Source organism: Thalassophryne amazonica, chromosome 9 (genome assembly GCF_902500255.1).
Source record: "Thalassophryne amazonica chromosome 9, fThaAma1.1, whole genome shotgun sequence".
Lineage (NCBI taxonomy): Eukaryota > Metazoa > Chordata > Actinopteri > Batrachoidiformes > Batrachoididae > Thalassophryne > Thalassophryne amazonica.
In genome coordinates, this window is record NC_047111.1 from 56,656,961 (window position 1) to 56,670,180 (window position 13,220).

General features: G+C 42.8%; 1 protein-coding gene across 2 annotated transcripts in view; it reads left to right on the plus strand.

The window, feature by feature from the left end:
- Positions 1-2,495: 2,495 nt before the first annotated feature.
- Positions 2,496-13,220, plus strand: part of snx12 (sorting nexin 12) — a 34,007-nt gene continuing 23,282 nt past the window's right edge. The window contains exon 1 of one of the 2 annotated variants that reach the window (XM_034178078.1): positions 2,496-2,852. In XM_034178078.1, the coding sequence (XP_034033969.1) occupies positions 2,691-2,852 (162 nt within the window). In that variant the 5' untranslated portion in view covers positions 2,496-2,690. The remainder of the gene's footprint in view (positions 2,853-13,220) is intronic. The other variant, XM_034178079.1, reaches the window with a different exon arrangement.

Consider the following 13,220-nt stretch of genomic DNA (forward strand, 5'->3'; position numbering starts at 1 on the left):
TGTTTCTTTCTCTTTTTGCTCTGTATGCACCACTCTGCATTTAATCATTAGTGATCGATCTCTGCTCCCCTCCACAGCATGTCTTTTTCCTGGTTCTCTCCCTCAGCCCCAACCAGTCCCAGCAGAAGACTGCCCCTCCCTGAGCCTGGTTCTGCTGGAGGTTTCTTCCTGTTAAAAGGGAGTTTTTCCTTCCCACTGTAGCCAAGTGCTTGCTCACAGGGGGTCGTTTTGACCGTTGGGGTTTTACATAATTATTGTATGGCCTTGCCTTACAATATAAAGCGCCTTGGGGCAACTGTTTGTTGTGATTTGGCGCTATATAAAAAAAATTGATTGATTGATATTAAGAAAGCGTTGAGCGTTGACGGTTTTTCTGGATATTGAAAAGGCATATGATATGCTCTGGAAGGACAGTCTTATAATAAAACTTTTTGATGCAGGTATAAAAGGGAGGATGTTGAACTGGATTAAACCCTTCTTGAGTGCTAGAAGTGTTCAGGTTAGAGTGGGTAACTGTTTTTCTGATGCCTTTCTTGTTGCTAATGGGACCCCTCAGGGCAGCGTTATCAGTCCTGTCTTTTTCAATGTTATGGTTAATGATATCTTTGATGCTGTTGATGGTAGCTTTGGCAGATCTTTATTTGCGGATGATGGGGCCCTTTGGAAAAGGGGCAGTAATGTTACACACCTATTTAGTCAAATGCAGTGTGCATTAGATAAGGTACAGGGCTTGGCTGACAGATGGGGATTTCCATTGTCTGCTTCCAAAACTAAGTTTGTGGTTTTTAGAAGGAAGAAGCGTGGTTGTGAGCAACCTCTTAATATTGTACGGTGAACGTATTGAAAGGGTTCAAGTTCCTTGGAGTAGTGCTGGATGAGCGACTTACATACGTATAAAGATCATATACAGAAAATTGTGGATAAGAGCACTAAAGTGATTAACGTTATGAGGTGTCTGACTGGAACAACATGGGGGGCTGATCGCACCGTGATGTTGACTATTTATAAAGCTTTAATTAGGTCTGTGTTTGATTATGGCTGTGTAGTGTACGGGTCTGCAGCAAAGTCTTTACTGGGAAAACTTGACATTGTTCAAGCTAAAGCGTTGAGATTGTGTGTTGGAGCTTTTAAAACTACTTCACTTCCTGCACTATTGGTCGAGTTGGGGGAAACCCCTTTAAGTCTGAGACGTATGAAACTGGGATTAAACTATATAGTGAAATTAAAGGGGGCTGGCATGGCGCTTTCGTCCTCTTCTGTGCTGGATGACAGCTGGGAGTTTGGAGGTGGCACAGATACACGCAACAGCAGCTGTTTTCTGTTTTCCCTAAAAGGTTGATTACAGGGGCTCAATCTTGGTACTAGTAGTGTTGCTCCTCCATTGGTCTGGCCAGTAACGCCACCTTGGCTGTGGCCTGTGCCAGATGTTGATTTGTCATTGACAGAGTTGCATAAAGATTTTAAAGGAAGTCTGGCGACTTATGCAAATGTCCATCTCAGGACTGTGTGGAGAGGCGTTGCCCAGATTTACACAGATGGTTTGAGAGATCCAGCAACTAGACAATTAGGTTTTTGTGTTTATGTTCCTCACTTTGGGTTCAGTAAGTGTCACCGTTTATCTGATGGCATTTCTGTGTTTACCGCTGAGCTGTTTGCGATCCTCTGGGCACTGTGGTGGGTAGAGGACGCTGGACTTAAAACTGTGGTAATTTGTTCTGACTCTCTGTCTTCACTGATGTCTTTAGTGGGTGGACGGTGCATGGCCAGAGCAGCTGTGGTTAAGGACTGGCGCCATCCTGTTTCATGTTCCTTTTAGTAGAATGGAGTGCCACAGTTTTGTTAATGGTAGTATACACCAGCAGTGGCAGCACATTTGGGATACTGAGACCAAGGGAAGACACCTTCACACTATTGTTTCAAAAGTAGAGCAGGGCAATGTGTCACTGGGTGCCTCACGTCACGATGACGTGAAGTTGGCAAAGCTTAGGCTGGGTCATTGTGGGTTAAACAGTGGGTTGCATGTGCTTGGGAAACATCTGGATGGTTGCTGTCATTTTTGCAGTGTCACTGAATCTGTTCTTCATGTGCTAATACACTGCCCTTTGTATGCAGAGGATAGAAGGGTCATGTTTCGAGGTTTGGCAAATCTAGGTTATAGTACCTTTTCTTTGAGGACATTACTGGGGCATGGAGCCTCCACAAAGGAGAGAGCGAATTTGGTGGTTTGTTTTTTAAAAAACTGTGGCTTGTATTGGAAAATATAGGGGTGTGTGTCTATCTCATTGACATTTAATAGGTGTTCTGTGTCTTATGATCTGAGGGGGGCAGCAATGCACTGACCGTGCCTAGCCTGCCGACAATCAAGAAGAAGAAGAAGAAGAGGATATATGATTTATTGTTTTTGCATTACTGTCTACACAAGCTTCCTGGATTGACGAACTTGTTATGTCGTTCAGTTTTTGTCCAACAGGGGGAGCCCATACTGTCCCGTACACACTACGGAACTGACTCAACAAGAAGGGAAGGGCGCAGGGCAGCTGGCCCCCGCAACCACTACAGCGCTTACATCCTGGCTGAAGCCACCGACTAAGACATCCAACTGATGTTTTCAGATGATATTTAACGTTTTACTGCGCATTCAGCTGGTCGGCTAGCTAGCCGTTGGTTGTCCAATACCATAGACCAACAAGATGACCGAGTCGGTGGCTGACACTCGCCGACTGACTTCCCAACGTCAGGACCTGAGTGATGCTTACGGGCCCCCCAGCAACTTTCTGGAAATAGACGTAAACGATCCACAACAGGTTGGAATTGGACGACAGCGTTACACAACTTATGCGGTTCGCATGCGGGTAGGTGGAACGGATATCAAAGCCACAACACCGTGCGTGATTAGCGTATGTTCGCGAAGTTTGTTGTTAGCCACTTAGCGTGTTTAGCTAACGCTCGAGCGGGCTGTGTCGGTGACGTGACGCCGCCCAGCATCGCTCGAGATGGCGGTGTAGTAAAAACTCGAGGTTCGGACGTTGGCCGCGGCCTAACCTGCGGCGTTTATCGTTAACGACGCTGGGATGCCGAATTTTATTTATATGCGTCTATTTGTATTGTCTGTTGTTTATATTCTGCTTGGAAGTCTTTTTTTTGTTTGAAAAAAATCGAGTGAAACGAAGGAAACGTTATGCTCCAAAAACCGTGTGGGATAGGGAAGCTAACTTTACTTCCACGTCGTCTTTTTCAACAAAACGACTTATTTAATATGAACTGTGTGACATTTGCTCAGTTAATTGTGTTAAAGCACACTGATGTTCACTCAAACTGTAAGGCATACATCAGCAACTCAAGCATAATTAGTTGCGTCTTTTTTATTTTTAGCTGGGTTGGTAAAGGAATGCTAAATACTGCTATGAACAGGGGGCGTTGGATATAAATATAATTACATATCGTGCGTGCAGCATGTCATTAAAGTCAGTTAAGATGGTGAGATCGAGAATCCCTGACACAGCTAAAATATTCAGGAAACTACAAGTTAATTGCGTAACTTGACTTGTGACTTATGAGACCAGGCTTGACAAAAGATGTTAGTTATGTTGTCTCCTGAGAGAAAGTTTTCAATTAATTTATCTTGTAAGAGTTTACCCACTTTTAACGCACCTATACATGCATGTGTATAGGTGTGTTAAGCCGTGGTCACAACCCGCCGTACTTGCATGTGCGTGCAGTCTACTTGCAAAAACGTGGGCTAAATTTGGAGATCCGTACTTCGTAAGTACTGCCTCAGTACGAATTTAGGAGCACGCAGACACGCCGTAAAGGTTTTAGTGCATGCAGAACTTTCGCTGCGGTCAGGCTGCGGATTCACCAGCAGTACAGATGACACATGTTGTGAGTACTGCCTCAGGACGGATTCAAAGCAGCACATTTTCATTCAGTTACTATTGAATTAACCAAATCCGTACGTAGGCAGTACGGATTACGGCACTCACCACATACTATGGAGGCCGACAGACCTGCATGCACAACGCAGCTTCTCGCTTGAACTTGGACTTTATTTCCAAACGTCAGCAACACACACTCCACAGCTTCAGTCTGTTAACAAGCTGTAACTTTTCGAGTCAAGTAAATACTCGTACAACTGACTGCTGCAGGCTGGACATGCTCATTCATCGCCGACGCCAAAAAACACCTGCCGCTCCGGTCCCGCTCATAAAAAAGAAAAGCGACCCCACACACACACACACACACTGCTTTATTGTCAACTCTCTTTATTGTTACACTCCTAGAGACGTGCGTTGAACGTACTCCCTCCCTCCTCTTGCTACTGCCTCCGTACGTTTTCACAAAAACGTGGCCGTGGCATCCGCAGAAAACGTACGGCGAAAAAAAAAAACGCACGGTGGGTTGTGACCGGGGCTTTACACACAAGGCTTGTACTTTGTTAGTTGACAAATACAAAACACTGACACTTTCTTAAAATTCTGCCAACTCAATTTATTTATGGTTAGTCCAGCTGTTAGTTTAATACATATAGTGCTAAAAGGTTTGGTCCTGTGAAGGCTTACACGCAGGTAACATTTGTGCAGTTGAAATTTTATATCTTGCTTGGAACAACATCACCTATGACCTGGACCTGGTCTACTTACCTGCTAGTCCTGGACCATATCAAATTGGCAGTGTATATTTTGCCGGACCCGGCAATCTTACAGCTAGCGACGTTTTGCTGGATCTCCTATCTGATTGGCTAATTCAAATGATGTCATCGGTACCAGAACATGGGATGAAATCGGCTCTGGCAAAGTTGAACTGGACGATATTTTGCAGTACACGGCTTGCACCGGTTTGCTGGCCGTCTAAATTGATTCACGTCGGAATGGCCGCGGTCGGGCGGGAACTTAAAGGCGTTCGGAGTTTAAGATCTCCTTATTTCACATTCATGATAGTAGCTTGATATTGGTGATTTTTTTATTATTGAAAATTGGCATATTTTACCATTCATTATTTTCAGGGGTGGACTGATCGAAGGTTTTGCAGACATGACACTGACAGAAAAAACAGGATAAACGCAAGTGCCGACGTGGACTTCTCTATTTTCGTTTTTGTTCTGTCTTGAATTTGCAGGTTTAGGAAATCACAAATCTAAGAGATTATTTCTGTTTACCATGGCATTTTGAATGTTTTATCATGTTAGCTACACAAAATGAGGCCACTTAAGGCCAAAAAAAAAAAGTTGTTTATCATCCCCACCCTACACAGAAAATTACCAAGACTGCAAAAATTATTTCCATCGTGCCCGAAATTATTTCCACCGCGTGGCGAAAAGTGCCGGTGGAAATAATTTTCGCCACACAGTGGAAATAATTTTGGGCACAGCTATGCCACATTTTTGAGCTGCTTTTAGCGTCCAAGAATCCCTCCGCCAGTAGGTGATTTTTCTGTTCCGATTCAAACGACTTTATGGCACCCAAAACGGCATTTAAAGATGAAAAATTAGCACCAACACTTACTGCCAAGGGCACCGCCATGTTGAAATACCCTCTACAATGACATCATTTCAACTAGCCAATCAGCCAGGAGATCCGGTCAAATGTCGCTCGGTGCGTGTTTGCCGTATCCGGCAAAATATACACTACCTATCAAATTTATGATATTGCACAAGACCATAAAGCCATTATGAGATTCTGAAAGTGTTTTTTATGTAGTGGACTACAGTGAGTTATTATTCTTTCTTTATTTATTATTTTGCATTCTTCTGCTATCCTCAGCAGTAATTGTTTTGTGTATTTTATATACATGTATTTTTATTGCCAAAATAAATTTAAAACATCCGCAAGTGGAAGCTGGATCATAATGAAAGATTGTTCATGTAGTGGTGAAAGTTCAGGACTTTATGAGCATGTCAGAGAAATTAATACCAAAAGTTACATCTGATGGAGTCTGGCGCAGTTACATGCTTGTCACCAAGGGGTAAACTTCGATGGTCTCAGATGAAGCTTCAGTGAAAGAAGAAAAAGTTGCACTTCTTTGTCTGGCTGCTTTAGGCTGGCTCCAAAAGCAAGCAGGTTCTCATTCAACTTCATGTTAAAATGTCCAGTGTTTGAGCAGAAATAAATATATGTACAGCCTGTAGTGCAGCAGATAACTAAAACAATTTTTCAAAAGAGGGGAGAGGCCAGCTTTCCTGCTGCTACACATCAGAATTTTGGCTCTCTGTTGGGACTGTTTACACTGAGACTCCTACCTGCTGCTTTGGACTTGAATTAACAGTCTTTTTCAAGACTTTTTTACTTTTTTACCTTTTTACTTTTTTTTTTTTTTTTTTTTTTTACTTTTTTACTGTGCTCCAACGCCTAAGGAAGACCTCTAACGGTCGAAACATCGCGACGGAGCACTTTTATCTGCTAACTTTCATCAGCGTTGGCAAGCTAACTAGCTTGCTAACGCTTTCGTTTTTATTTTTTATTTATTTTTTTTTTAATTTTTCTCTTTTAGCACTGTTGTCGTGCGTTGCCTGTGCTGCTTCATGGCCTGTTTGGTGCCTTGATTGGGGCACTCCTTCTGCTGAATCACCTTTAAATTATTTACACATTATTCACTTTGTGTGTTTTTAGGAATCCGCTAGGTTGCGTAGCTACTAGCTCTTAGCCGATTTAGCATGGCGGCTTCTCCTGTCTCTCCCGCACTTTTCTGCTCTGGGTGTGAAATGTTTAGTTATTCCTCGGCCTCCTTTAGCAGTAACGGTATTTGTAATAAGTGCAGCTTATTCGTAGCTTTGGAGGCCAGGCTGGGTGAATTGGAGACTCGGCTCCGCACCGTGGAAAATTCTACAGCTAGCCAGGCCCCTGTAGTCGGTGCGGACCAAGGTAGCTTAGCCGCCGCTAGTTCCCCCCTGGCAGATCCCGGGCAGTCGGGAAAGCAGGCTGACTGGGTGACTGTGAGGAGGAAGCGTAGCCCTAAACAGAAGCCCCGTGTACACCGTCAACCCGTTCACATTTCTAACCGTTTTTCCCCACTCGACGATACACTCGCCGAGGATCAAACTCTGGTTATTGGCGACTCTGTTTTGAGAAATGTGAAGTTAGCGACACCAGCAACCATTGTCAATTGTCTTCCGGGGGCCAGAGCAGGCGACATCGAAGGACATTTGAAATTGCTGGCTAAGGCTAAGCGTAAATTTGGTAAGATTGTAATTCACGTCGGCAGTAATGACACTCGGTTACGCCAATCGGAGGTCACTAAAATTAACATTAAATCGGTGTGTAAGTTTGCAAAAACAATGTCGGACTCTGTTGTTTTCTCTGGGCCCCTCCCCAATCAGACCGGGAGTGACATGTTTAGCCGCATGTTCTCCTTGAATTGCTGGCTGTCTGAGTGGTGTCCAAAAAATGAGGTGGGCTTCATTGATAATTGGCAAAGCTTCTGGGGAAAACCTGGTCTTGTTAGGAGAGACGGCATCCATCCCACTTTAGATGGAGCAGTTCTCATTTCTAGAAATCTGGCCAATTTTCTTGGATCCTCCAAACTGTGACTGTCCAGCGTTGGGACCAGGAGGCAGAGCTGTGGTCTTATACACCTCTCTGCAGCTTCTCTCCCCCTGCCATCCCCTCATTACCCCATCCCCGTAGAGACGGTGCCTGCTCCCAGACCACCAATAACCAGCAAAAATCTATTTAAGCATAAAAATTCAAAAAGAAAAAATAATATAGCACCTTCAATTGCACCACAGACTAAAACAGTTAAATGTGGTCTATTAAACATTAGGTCTCTCTCTTCTAAGTCCCTGTTGGTAAATGATATAATAATTGATCAACGTATTGATTTATTCTGCCTAACAGAAACCTGGTTACAGCAGGATGAATATGTTAGCTTAAATGAGTCAACACCCCCGAGTCACACTAACTGTCAGAATGCTCGTAGCACGGGCCGTGGCGGAGGATTAGCAGCAATCTTCCATTCCAGCTTATTAATTAATCAAAAACCTAGACAGAGCTTTAATTCATTTGAAAGCTTGTCTCTTAGTCTTGTCCATCCAAATTGGAAGTCCCAAAAACCAGTTTTATTTGTTATTATCTATCGTCCACCTGGTCGTTACTGTGAGTTTCTCTGTGACTTTTCAGACCTTTTGTCTGACTTAGTGCTTAGCTCAGATAAGATAATTGTAGTGGGCGATTTTAATATCCACACAGATGCTGAGAATGACAGCCTCAACACTGCATTTAATCTATTATTAGACTCTATCGGCTTTACTCAAAAAGTAAATGAGTCCACCCACCACTTTAATCATATCTTAGATCTTGTTCTGACTTATGGTATGGAAATAGAAGATTTAACAGTATTCCCTGAAAACTCCCTTCTGTCTGATCATTTTTTAATAACATTTACATTTACCCTGATGGACTACCCTGCAGTGGGGAATAAGTTTCATTACACTAGAAGTCTTTCAGAAAGCGCTGTAACTAGGTTTAAGGATATGATTCCTTCGTTATGTTCTCTAATGTCATATACCAACACAGAGCAGAGTAGCTACCTAAACTCTGTAAGGGAGTTAGAGTATCTCGTCAATAGTTTTACATCCTCTTTGAAGACAACTTTGGATGCTGTAGCTCCTCTGAAAAAGAGAGCTTTAAATCAGAAGTGTCTGACTCCGTGGTATAACTCACAAACTCGTAGCTTAAAGCAGATAACCCGTAAGTTAGAGAGGAAATGGCGTCTCACTAACTTAGAAGATCTTCACTTAGCCTGGAAAAAGAGTTTGTTGCTCTATAAAAAAGCCCTCCGTAAAGCTACGACATCTTTCTACTCATCACTAATTGAAGAAAATAAGAATAACCTCAGGTTTCTTTTCAGCACTGTAGCTAGGCTGACAAAGAGTCAGAGCTCTATTGAGCTGAGTATTCCATTAACTTTAACTAGTAATGACTTCATGACTTTCTTTGCTAACAAAATTTTGACTATTAGAGAAAAAATTACTCATAACCATCCCAAAGATGTATCGTTATCTTTGGCTGCTTTCAGTGATGCTGGTATTTGGTTAGACTCTTTCTCTCCGGTTGTTCTGTCTGAGTTATTTTCATTGGTTGCTTCGTCCAAACCATCGGCATGTTTATTGGACCCCATTCCTGCCAGGCTGCTCAAGGAAGTCCTACCATTATTTAATGCTTCAATCTTAAATATGATCAATCTATCTTTGTTAGTTGGTTATGTACCACAGGCCTTTAAGATGGCAGTAATTAAACCATTACTTAAAAAGCCATCACTTGACCCAGCTATCTTAGCTAATTATAGGCCAATTTCCAACCTTCCTTTTCTCTCAGATTCTTGAGAGGGTAGTTGTAAAACAGTTAACTGATCACCTGCAGAGGAATGGTCTATTTGAAGAGTTTCAGTCAGGTTTTAGAATTCATCATAGTACAGAAACAGCATTAGTGAAGGTTACAAATGATCTTCTTATGGCTTCGGACAGTGGACTTATCTCTGTGCTTGTTCTGTTGGACCTCAGTGCTGCTTTTGATACTGTTGACCATAAAATTTTATTACAGAGATTAGAGCATGTCATTGGTATTAAAGGCACTGCGCTGCGGTGGTTTGAATCATATTTGTCTAATAGATTACAGTTTGTTCATGTAAATGGGGAATCTTCTTCACAGACTAAAGTTAATTATGGAGTTCCACAAGGTTCTGTGCTAGGACCAATTTTATTCACTTTATACATGCTTCCCTTAGGCAGTATTATTAGACGGTATTGCTTAAATTTTCATTGTTACGCAGATGATACCCAGCTTTATCTATCCATGAAGCCAGAGGATACACACCAATTAGCTAAACTGCAGGATTGTCTTACAGACATAAAGACATGGATGACCTCTAATTTCCTGCTTTTAAACTCAGATAAAACTGAAGTTATTGTACTTGGCCCCACAAATCTTAGAAGCATGGTGTCTAACCAGATCGTTACTCTGGATGGCATTTCCCTGATCTCTAGTAATACTGTGAGAAATCTTGGAGTCATTTTTGATCAGGATATGTCATTCAAAGCGCATATTAAACAAATATGTAGGACTGCCTTTTTGCATTTACGCAATATCTCTAAAATCAGAAAGGTCTTGTCTCAGAGTGATGCTGAAAAACTAATTCATGCATTTATTTCCTCTAGGCTGGACTATTGTAATTCATTATTATCAGGTTGTCCTAAAAGTTCCCTAAAAAGCCTTCAGTTGGTTCAGAATGCTGCAGCTAGAGTACTGACGGGGACTAGCAGGAGAGAGCATATCTCACCCGTGTTGGCCTCTCTTCATTGGCTTCCTGTTAATTCTAGAATAGAATTTAAAATTCTTCTTCTTACTTATAAGGTTTTGAATAATCAGGTCCCATCTTATCTTAGGGACCTCGTAGTACCATATTACCCCATTAGAGCGCTTCGCTCTCAGACTGCGGGCTTACTTGTAGTTCCTAGGGTTTGTAAGAGTAGAATGGGAGGCAGAGCCTTCAGCTTTCAGGCTCCTCTCCTGTGGAACCAGCTCCCAATTCAGATCAGGGAGACAGATACCCTCTCTACTTTTAAGATTAGGCTTAAAACTTTTCTTTTCGCTAAGGCTTATAGTTAGGGCTGGATCGGGTGACCCTGGACCATCCCTTGGTTATGCTGCTTTAGACGTAGATTGTGGGGGGTTCCCATGATGCACTGTTTCTTTCTCTTTTTGCTCCGTATGCATCACTCTGCATTTAATCATTAGTGATCGATCTCTGCCCCCCTTCACGGCATGTCTTTTTCCTGTTTTTTTCCCTCAGCCCCAACCAGTCTCAGCAGAAGACTGCCCCTCCCTGAGCCTGGTTCTGCTGGAGGTTTCTTCCTGTTAAAAGGGAGTTTTTCCTTCCCACTGTTGCCAAGTGCTTGCTCATAGGGGGTCGTTTTGACCATTGGGGTTTTTCATAATTATTGTATGGCCTTGCCTTACAATATGGAGCACCTTGGGGCAACTGTTTGTTGTGATTTGGCGCTATATAAGAAAAAAGTTGATTGATTGAAAACCACATCCAGGTGAAGCTACCTGGGTCCATATTGCTGTGATATAATGTGTTTGGTGAATTTTCATTTCAAGAATTTGGCAAGTTTGGCAACAGCGCTCAGTCAAAAAGTTTCATTTTGAGAAGTTGATGTTTGGTACCCCAAGGGCATTTACCCTAAGGGGAAGTAGTTACTGGTTTAAACTACTTGGTTAGATGCAGCATTTCCATCTAATTCCCAGCACTGAAAATACTTATCACTGGTCATTGAAAGGTGCCCCGACACTTGCATGACTTTGATCCACGCACTTGCACACACTTCGTCGTGAGCATCCCACCCGCTGTGTTCCCAGCTGGATGCCATGCTTTGTTCCACTGGATGCTATGTTTTGTGCCACTGGATGCTCCGTATATAAAATAATTATTTTGTAGCGGATTAACCATTTTCTCTGAGTTATCTGTTGAAAACGCCTCTAATCGCTTCATCTACCACTTTTTTCCTCTCACTCTCTCATGCACTTAATGAGGTGGAGAAGGCATGGGAACAGTCTAAAAGGTAACTTTAATGATTATATGGTAATAGCTTGGTAAAACAGTTGCATGTTCATTCCTTCTTATGAGCAGCTGTCAGAGTATGTTTATGATGGATTTAACATCTTATTATAATCATTCGGGCGAGCTGTGCTGTGATGCGGTGTGCTGACACAATCACTCGCACTCACAGTTTTGTTGTTTTGTTTGTGCAATGTTCAGGTGAAGTTCACGTAATTAATGCGTGATGTTGATTTTGGACATTTCAAAATTTTCTTTGCGCACTTGCACGAAGCCACATACGGCTTACGAGTTTGAGACGAGTTTACTCTCCTGCATGGCAGAGTGTGTGCAAGTGTGTGGATCAGTCGTGCAAGTGTCAGGGCACCTGAAGATTCACAGCATATACAGTGAGGAAAATAAGTATTTGAACACGCTGCGATTTTGCAAGTTCTCCCACTTAGAAAACATGGGGGGATCTCTTCTAAGTGGGAGAACTTGCAAAATCGCAGGGTGTTCAAATACTTATTTTCCTCACTGTATGAGGTGCATGCAAAAGTATGCAACCTTATTTTATTCCACAGAAACAAATAAAGCATGGGAGTTGTCATTTAGTGTAGAGGTGTGGGGAACCTTCTTTGGCATGTGTAAACTTTTTTCGTGTCTACAGAGCATGTCAGATGCGAGTACCAAGCCAAAGAGTGCAGACATGTACTGCACCTCCATCTGGTTTTTAACACAACCAAACGATTTGAAGTGGGGACTTTTGATTTTTTGAGGATTTAGTCATGCGGAGAGCTTATTCGGGCTTTCCTGGCCAGTCACAACACTCCTGTAATTCCTCAGACTCAGTGCCATCGTTCTGCATACACTCATCATGCACTGCGCGTAGGGCACCATTTGCCTGCGGGGGTACCAAAAAAATCTAGCTCGCTCCTGGATCAGCATAATCAAAGAAGTGGATAAAAATGCGCGCCTGTCTCCATTCTCTCCAGGGAATGAAAAAGAGAAGTAGCAGAGGGTTTTTTTTTTTTTTTTTTTTTTTGGAATCTGGATTCAAGCTGTCACTGTGATTTGGGGTCAACATGTTTTCCAGTGCGCCTGTTTAACTTATATTCTTCACAAAGTGGTTATCTCTGTGCATCTTCTACCTTGGACTTATTTCCCTCTCTTTTTTTTTTTTTCTTTTTTTTTTTGCACAAACCGAATAGACTTTCATGTTTTTCCACGTTAAGGGAAACTACTTAAACTTGAGATGTTAAAAAAAAATCTTTAAGAAGATCAGATTACATTTTTCCCTCCTTCAAATATTTTGGAGGTGATGTCATAGTGCTGTGTTTTGGCTGGTATGAAGTCGGGAATCTGGAGTGCGCATGGAAAACTAGCAGCCAGGCGGTAACTAGCGGCTGAGGATCGCGGGGAAGTCCGGACAATCAGGTGCAAAGTACGGCTGTCATGGGTGGCTGAGTTCGCCAGCCAGTCACAGCTCTTCTTGTCACACCCCCCATCTTCACCTTTCTTGCCACATGCTGCCTTGCGTTGCGCTGCGCACGCAGCCCTGTCTCTACCTCACAGTTTCCTCCATCAGCCAGTGCAGCCAACTGACCTCCAACAGCGCCGCCCTAACCCTGCCTTGCGGGGACTAAATCTGACTCCTGCTCCTGTCTGCACAAGGACAGACTCACAACCCT